This window comes from Oreochromis niloticus, unplaced genomic scaffold (genome assembly GCF_001858045.2).
Source record: "Oreochromis niloticus isolate F11D_XX unplaced genomic scaffold, O_niloticus_UMD_NMBU tig00001507_pilon, whole genome shotgun sequence".
In the NCBI taxonomy this organism is placed as follows: domain Eukaryota; kingdom Metazoa; phylum Chordata; class Actinopteri; order Cichliformes; family Cichlidae; genus Oreochromis; species Oreochromis niloticus.
Genome location: NW_020327396.1, coordinates 97,724 through 105,956, shown reverse-complemented (window position 1 = coordinate 105,956; position 8,233 = coordinate 97,724). Strand labels below are relative to the sequence as shown.

Genomic DNA, 8,233 nt, shown 5'->3' with positions numbered 1-8,233 from the left:
GTACAGCAGCGGCCCCCAACCTTTTTTGTGCCACAGACCGGTTTATGTCAGACACGGAGCGGCCTTTAAGGTATCACGGATGAATACAACCACATAAAATGATCCGACCAAGACAAAAACAGTGGTATTTTGTAAATAAAATAATAAACGTGACTGTACTGATTTGATTTGATTTGATATACCTTTATTAGTCCCACAAGTGGAAATTTCATAAGGCTGCCGGCCTATTGCACGCAATGGCGGCGCCATCTTACCCTCCGACCATACATACATTACACAAAAACATCACATGGGGAAGACAGTAGTGATGGGTCGTTCGCGAACGAAATGGCTCTTACGGTGTGTTCACACCGAACGCGATAGGCGCGAGCGAAAACGCCCCAAACGCCCCTAATTTGACGCCTGCACATTCGCACCTCGAACGCGTGTCCAACAGAAATCCACCGCGCCTCAAAATTGCATATTTTGACGCGCGTGAACCGGAAATGTGGGAGGGATGTGGGAGGAAGTTGCGCCAGACGGTATCTTTGCAAGATGGCAGCTGTCGAGCTAGCATTTCAAGAGAGAGTTTCCCTTCTCTATCTACTGTGGAGAGCAGAGCAGCGGGGAAAAAGACGTCCTCGCCGTACCTGGGTCCATCAGGTCCTCCAGAGGCGTGAGCACTTTGGAGAGTTTCACCACTTGCTCCAGGAGCTGCGCTTGGATGACGGCTGATTCCAGCGATATCACCGTCTTTCACTCGCCCAGTTTGAGGACCTGCTTTCCCGCGTCGGTCCGAGAATCGCCCGCCTAGACACCAACTACAGGCGCTCAATCCCACCTGCAGAGCGCCTGTCCATCTGCCTGAGGTTAGTAAAAGTCTTTAATACGGTAGTCCTTTATTGATACCTGTGCTAATATATGCTAAACTATCCGTTTATACACTGCTAACATGGATGTGATATGCTAACAGTGGATGCTCTCGGTGTTTACTGCAAGTAAACTGTGGTACGGTGACGACTGTATTTTTAATATTTCTAGTGATACTCGAAAGGTCTCATTAAGTCCCGATTTAATTCGATTTATGCTGTAATCAGTGTTTGCAATGATAGCATGGCTGTGGTGTCTATCAGTGCATGCTCTCTGTGTTTGCTGATATAAAACAGTGGACCACTGTGCGCTAATCTTTGTTGTGATACTCTTTTTCTTTTTTATTTAGACCTGGTGTAATTCATGTATAGCTGATTTTTTTTTATATAATCCCCGCAGACTGTTTTAGATATTATCTAATAATTATAGTGTATATTAGAAAATATCTAATAAACACTATGTAATTATAGGGATAATTACATAGTGTATATTAGATATTATCTAATATATTTGAAATTGAAATCTGAAATCACAAAAGTATTTTGGAATTTGAATAATGTATTTTGTAACTGCAGTACACATCATACTAATTTTAAACAATTTTGTCCAGGTTCCTTGCCACCGGGGACTCCTTCAGGACCATTGCGTTCAGTTTTCGAGTTGGTGTGTCTACCGTGAGCCAGATCATCCCCCAGGTAGCGACAGCCATCTGGGACTGTCTAGTGGATGATTTCATGGCTGTGCCTTCACTGGGAGACTGGCAGTCCATTGCAGAGGAATTCCAGGAGCGCTGGCACTTCCCTCTCTGCTGCGGAGCTCTGGATGGGAAGCACGTTCAGACGAAGGCACCCCCCAACTCAGGATCCATGTTCTACAACTACAAGGGAACATTCTCCATTGTTCTCCTTGCGGTTGTGGATGCAAGGTATCGCTTCCGAGTTATTGATGTTGGGGGGTACGGGAGGACCAGCGACGGGGGTATTCTGGCCAACTCCACCTTTGGTCAGGCTCTTCGGGCTGGGACTCTCCATCTGCCTCCTGACCAGCCTCTACCTGGTGGAGAACACCGTGGAGCCCAGCCCCATGTGTTTGTGGCTGATGAAGCGTTCCCGCTGCGGCGTGAGCTGATGAGGCCTTTTCCTGGACGCCTCCTCCCTTTAGAGAGAAGGATCTTTAACTATCGCCTTTCCAGGGCCAGGATGATAGTGGAGGGTGCCTTTGGTGTCCTCTCCTCACAGTGGAGGATGTATCGGCGCCCCATGGAGCTCCGTCCTGAAATTGCGGAGAAGTGTGTGAAGGCAACGTGTGTTCTCCACAATTTTCTACGCTGTTTGGACGAGAGAGGGGCACCTGCTGTGAGGAGTGTGGCACCTGCTGTGGTGGAGCCGTTGCATAGCCTGGGCCGTGTAGCAGCAAACAACTCCTCCAGAGAAGCTGTCCTGGTGAGGGAGAAATTCATGGCCCACTTCTCGGCGGAGGGAGCTGTGACTTGGCAGCCAAAGGAGTAGCCTGTTTGAAGTCCGAGTGACTTCCCCACAACGGCTCTTTTAAGAGCCACCCACAAACCTGTAAAGAGTGTTCCTGCCTTTTTAACATTTTCTTAATAAATGGAGCTCTACTCCAAAATAAAATAACCTCTCTTTACTCTCTTAAATAACTTGTCTTCACTATGTTCCTATATACTGTGTGATGCAAAATTTTGGGCAACCTTATTAATAGTCATTATTTTCCTGTATGAATTGCTGTTACAATTGAAAATGTCACTTGCATATATCATATAGTAGAGACACACATTGATATACACTAAATTTTCATTTCATTTGTCTTTTTTAAGTTGCCAATTTATGCACCTGCTTGATTTTGTTTAAACAGTTATTCCACACTTTATGTAAATCCAGTGAACTTAATTTCACTTCTCAAATATCACTGTGCGTGTCTTCCATATGATCTAATTAACTGACAACTTTTATTGTAACAACCAACGATTTATAGCGGAAAATAATGACTTTTACCAAGGTTGCCCAAACGTTTGCATCCCACTGTATTACTATATTTTGTCATTAGTATAATAAGAAATACATTCTACATGTGTCAAGTCGGGTGCGAATATTTGCTGTGTAGTAAAACTGAGACATTAGTTATTAAAAATGTTTATTTGAAAAAATATATAAATTCAATAACAACATTAAACATAAATATATAACATTTAACTATTTACAGAGGGACAGGAACAAAAAGGACCCAGCTTGGAGTGGAAGAGCCTCAGGGAGAATGAGGAGAAAAATAAGAACATTGTTTCTGCCCTGGAGAGCCTGCTGCCTCATCAGTAAACTACTGATCGCTAGGGTCCAATGTTTCCAAATTTAACACAGCTGTGCTGCTTTCAAAAACTAATTTATGCATTTGAAATTTCACGAATTCTCGTGTCTGAGGCGGCAGGCTCTCCAGAGCAGGAGCAAGGCTGAGGAGGAAATACTCCGTTGGAGACGGGCGTGGCCTCTTCAGCGACTCCAGGATGGCCAGCTCCACCGCCGATGGACCATCCTGTGACCCGTCCCTCTGCCGCTTTTGAGCTTTCCTCCTCTGTGGGCCTGTAAAACACAGCACAAAACACAAAGAATTGAGAAGGCTGCTACTAGATTTTCATTTTCACAATTTAAAAAAACAGGATATGAACAGATTGGTTGTGAATATTTAGTAAAGGTGATCACCAGGGAATCCAAGTGACTAAAAAGCTATCAGTGCTTGATGTACATACCTGTGGGTGCAGCAGCAGGAGTGGAGGGACCAGGGACTGGGGAGCCAGAAGAAGCAGCAGGGGATGGCTCTGCTGCATAATCAGATGACTCTATTAAGACAATATTAAATGTTAACAGGTTGAAAACAATAGTCATTCAGAAATTATATACAGTGGTCCCTCATTTATTGCAGCACATGAACAATAGCCGCAGTTCTCATAAGTTCATTGTCAAAGTGCAAACCTTTGTCGATTTTTAAACGTAAAAGTATTATTATGCCGCGCTTTTTCTCCGTCTGTGGCGCCACTTTTGTGCGCCTTTTTCCCTCGCAGTGCAGGTGTCTATTTCCGAATGAGGGTCATAGTTATGAGTGTCTTTGTGCTGTTTTTTCTATTGGACGTGATGGTTATCAAAACCAAACATGGTAAATTTGGCGCAGGAGACACGACATGGAGGGTATTTGTCAATCAGGCTGCAGAATGCAATGCGCATTGTTGCAGTGACGGATGAACTGCGGGACCACTGTATACTGTTATTAATAAACAAAATACATTCCTATATGAAAACACGCATAAATTAACTGCCTACATTAATTCATTGTAAACATACCTTCAGACTGAAACTCCCCTGCTGCCTCTCCGGGCTGTCCCTGGTCCTCGGGGGCGAAGTTCTCCACGGCCTGGACCATATTGCCGCTTGTCTCCCGCGGGGTGAGGAAGGGGTCCAGAAACCCCATGACCGCGAAGAACTTCCATCTCCTCCCCGATCCTGCTGCAGACCCACTCCTCTTCTCCTTCTCCGTCCTCTTCTCCTTATTATAGGTGTCCCTGAGGCTCTTCCACTTTTTCCTGCAGATGTCCTCTGAATAAACACATTATCTTGTTAGCGGAAAGGTATTTGTACATCAGTGGGAAAATAGCGGGACAGTAGGCATGCTTGCTAGCTTTTGCGCGGCTTCATCGGGTCAGTCTGAAAATTAAAAATAAGAACAAATGAACTTACCAGGTTGCCCGATCTCCTCACTTATGTGCCTCCAAGCTAGTTCCTTTTTGTTCCTGTCCCGGTAGAAGTAGCAGCTAGCATCGTACAATTCTGGGTGATTAGCCACTGCGCTGATTAGTTTTTCCTCCATACTGAACGAAGAATGAAGGGCTTTGGTTTGATCTGCCCCTTTGACCTGGTTACAGCGACGTCACCAGGCTCCTGATTGGTTGACGCGGCGCGATTTGACGCTGGAGTTCAAATTTTTCCAACTCGAGCGGTAGAGGCGAAAGACGCGTATGCACAAAATGCAACACAAAAACTCACGCGCGTGGTTTTTTCCGCGAGTCAAACGCGCCAGACGCGCTACACTGACGCGCGTTTCAGGCGTTTTGGCGTTTTCGCGACGCAAATCTGCTTCAGAATTTTCGCCGGACGCGCAATCGCGTGTCATCAGCCTCTTTCCATTGACTTTACATGTAAACCTGACGCTCTGGCCGCCTCTATCGCATTCGGTGTGAACGCACCGTTAGAGCCGGATCTTTGAAGTGAACGACGCGAGCCGGCTCCTTATCGCCAGCCGTCGTTTTTTTTTTTCTTTCTTTCACCCTCTCTCTCGCCCTTTTTTCCCCTTCACTCTGCATGCGAACCTTGTGCTTTGCGCTGGGGGGGAGGGGCGGTAATTACACTCAGTAGCAGAGGAACAGAGCGGGAGGGAGAGAGAGAGAAAGAGAGCCAGGGCCAACAACGTCACATTAGAAAGGTATAGTAATCATCCACAACTATTTTCAGTTGCAGATGATAAAGGAGTCAGAAAGTTTATTCATGCAGGCCCATATGACAGAGAATGTGCATCTTCTTTTTGTTTTTCATTTTTTAACTTATATTTAATTTATATTTAATTGTGTTGTGGTTTGCAGTGTTTAAATTTGTAAAAGGAAAAAGCTGAAAATTTAAATAGTTGAAATGCGACTAGTTGGTTTTTGTATTATATGATTTATTTATCACATTTAATGTGGAGTGAATAAATAAAAGTATATCTACGGTGACCCCCAGAGACAAAGCACGTAAAAACTCCAAAACACGTAAAAACTCCAAAACACGTAAAAACTCCATAGCACGTACAAACCCCGAAGCACGTACAAACTGTAAAACACGTAAAAACTGTAAAACACGTAAAAACTCCATAGCATGTAAAAACTCCAAAACACGTACGAACTCTGAGGCACGTACAAACCCTGAAGCACGTACAAACTCTAAAACACGTAAAAACTCAGTAGCACGTAAAAACTCCAAAACACGTACAAAAGAAAACAGAAGTGCTCCAGGATGCTAGGCGCAGTGTTGAGCTTTTGTTACCTAGTGGCTACACAAGCCAGCAAGTACTAACGACCGGATTTGGTGTGTGGTAGTAGCAGGTAAATGAACATTTTTTTTAAATTATTTGATTACATATGAGTGCTTGTGTTTAAATACACAAACAACAATTGTGTAATTTAAGTGATCTAAGTAGCTCTATTTTGGAAGTTCAGTTCATGCTAGACATGTGCTTTGGAGTTTGTACGTGTTTTCTCTCTAGGGGCCACCGCATATATTTATATATAAATAAAACCACTTTTTTTTACATTAGTAATTTCTTTTGTGCATAATTTTATATTATTGTTAATAATAAATTAATTAAAGCAACAAAACAACCTGAAGAGCCGGTTCAGAGCCGAAAGAGCCGGCTCTTTTTAGTGAGCCGAACCGAAAGAGCCGGTTCTCTAAAAAGAGCCGGAAATCCCATCACTACAAGACAGGTCAGAGAGGTATAACAATGGAAAATACACCACACGAGGAAAGATAAGGAGAAAAAATAACTCCCCCCAGACTGAGCTCCAAGAGGGAGATCGGTTTGAGAACAGAAAAAAACACCTCTGCACAGAGCACATGAAAAAAACTCTTAATACACCGAAGAAACACATGACAAGCAACAGGGGTGAGTAAAGGGTGAGAGACAGCCGATGTAGACAGTACATCCGGGCCTGCAACCTATGCGCTGGTCACCTAGATCCACCGTCAGCATCGGAGGGGAATAAGCGTCGAAGGCGTTTGGAGGGGGGAGGGGGATGAGTGTAAATCTGCATGTGTATATATGTCTGTGTGCGTGTGTGTGTATGTGTCCAGAGTTCAGCTGAGACAGTGTCCTTCGCCCTGCCAGGCTAAGTAAACAGTCTTCCAGCCAACCCAGGTGGCCTTGCATAGAATGGGAAGAACAGTCACAACACAGTCCGTTATCAGGGTGTTGTTGTTCAGCTCCAGCCTTGAGACCGCAGCTGGCGCCAAAGGGATAGCCACATCAAGATGGTGGTTTTAACTTTAATGTGAACAACTCATATGAATTTCAAAGCTGTTCTAACGACACTGGTCTCTCAATCTCCCGTTGGAGAGCCGTGAGCTTCCTATGATGTTATCCAAACTTACGTTACGTGATGTTGTCATTCTTGTGGTCAAAGAGCAGGTTCTGAGAACTCACGACCGCAGTGCGCTTCCCAAGATGTGATCCAATTTGCGCTCAAAGGTGTTATTTCGAGCGAGCCCCTCCAGATGTAATCCAGTTTGCACTCAGAGGTCTTGTTCTGAGTATTCACAGCAGCCGTAAGCTTCTCCAAGATCTTATCCGTGCTGCACTCAATGAGCCCATTTCGAGAAACTCACGCCTCGTCCCGTCGTTTCAATCCCAGCGGGCAGCCTTGTGGGGGTTTGAACAGCTGGTTCCGCTTCCTTAATTCTTCGATAAGCCAGGGCCAAGCCAGCTCCGATCAGCAAGAACCCTGTTATCATGGTTCCGAGTAGGTAAAAATCTTCAGCACTCAGGCTCACCCAAGCCCAGACTTCTCGTTGAGAAGGGGTGTCAATTGCATTCAGAGACCAGTTGATCAAATCCTGTGTGATTGTGTAATTTTATTAGCAGCGTACTCCTGAAAATGCGCCAATATGGAGAGTAACATCCTCCTCTCTGCTGCTTAATGCTCTCTGGTCGCTATGGTAACGTGTAAATATTTCTTTCAAAATAAGACACACAACTACAACACAGGAAAGACTCAGGGAAACAGAGTTAACGATAAAACCCTGAAAACCATAAATTTCACAGCGGAGCATTAACTCTCGTGGCCCGGTACCAAACGACTCACGGACCGCTGCTGTACAGAACCTGTGATGTCCACACAGTGTTCCTCTGGTGTTCTGCTGTGAAAACCTTTGGGTTTAGGGATTAACTTAGTTGCCATGGTTTCCATTCTTCTCTTATTTGTTGTGTGTGATCAGGACAATTCTGGAGAAGATGGGCCTGCAGGGGAAAGTCACCCCCTTGCAGGCCAGAAGACATGAGATAACTTTAAAGAATACAAAGTACGTATGTGTGTTATCAAGAAGATAATTCTTAGGAACACAAGTTAATAAATGTGTAATTACTAAGAGTTGTTGTGGTGTTTTTATTTGCCTGCTGTCATTTTTGATTTCCTCTGCCTTTAGGATTGCAAGTATCCAGGCTCAGGAGAGGGGGTCAGTGGGAAGCCCACTGCTGCTACTTGGCCCTGGTTTGCCCTCATGGATGAGGTGATAGGACAGACGCCTTCCATTAAGCCTCTTGTCCTAATGTCCTCTCTCCCTGAGGACACTCCAGG

The 8,233-nt window shown here is 44.7% G+C and overlaps 2 protein-coding genes across 2 annotated transcripts; one reads left to right on the top strand and one right to left on the bottom strand.

The window, feature by feature from the left end:
* The first annotated feature begins 327 nt into the window (after window positions 1-327).
* On the top strand, window positions 328-2,846 carry LOC102077384 (protein ANTAGONIST OF LIKE HETEROCHROMATIN PROTEIN 1). The gene is made up of 3 exons (XM_025904415.1): window positions 328-339; window positions 748-848; window positions 1,460-2,846. The coding sequence occupies exons 1-3, from the start codon at window positions 328-330 to the stop codon at window positions 2,355-2,357; spliced, it is 1,011 nt and encodes a 336-aa protein (XP_025760200.1). The 3' UTR covers window positions 2,358-2,846.
* Window positions 2,847-3,072: 226 nt separating this feature from the next.
* Window positions 3,073-4,774, bottom strand: LOC102078783 (uncharacterized). The gene is made up of 4 exons (XM_019355927.2): window positions 4,590-4,774; window positions 4,197-4,448; window positions 3,608-3,697; window positions 3,073-3,440 (listed from the first exon to the last, which is right to left on the bottom strand). Exons 1-4 carry the CDS (start codon window positions 4,717-4,719, stop codon window positions 3,181-3,183), a joined length of 732 nt encoding a protein of 243 aa, XP_019211472.1. The 5' UTR covers window positions 4,720-4,774; the 3' UTR covers window positions 3,073-3,180.
* Window positions 4,775-8,233: the final 3,459 nt, after the last annotated feature.

What these genes read in the sequence shown, in the direction of transcription:
- LOC102077384 (XM_025904415.1), top strand. An exon ending in CGCCTGTCCATCTGCCTGAG is followed by an intron (nt 849 to 1,459) that starts GTTAGTAAAAGT and finishes AATTTTGTCCAG; the next exon opens with GTTCCTTGCCACCGGGGACT.
- LOC102078783 (XM_019355927.2), bottom strand. Translation starts at nt 4,719, where the DNA reads ATGGAGGAAAAACTAATCAGCGCAGTGGCTAATCACCCAGAATTGTAC. An exon ending in AGGGGAGTTTCAGTCTGAAG is followed by an intron (nt 3,698 to 4,196) that starts GTATGTTTACAA and finishes TTGTCTTAATAG; the next exon opens with AGTCATCTGATTATGCAGCA. An exon ending in TCCTGCTGCTGCACCCACAG is followed by an intron (nt 3,441 to 3,607) that starts GTATGTACATCA and finishes TGTGTTTTACAG; the next exon opens with GCCCACAGAGGAGGAAAGCT.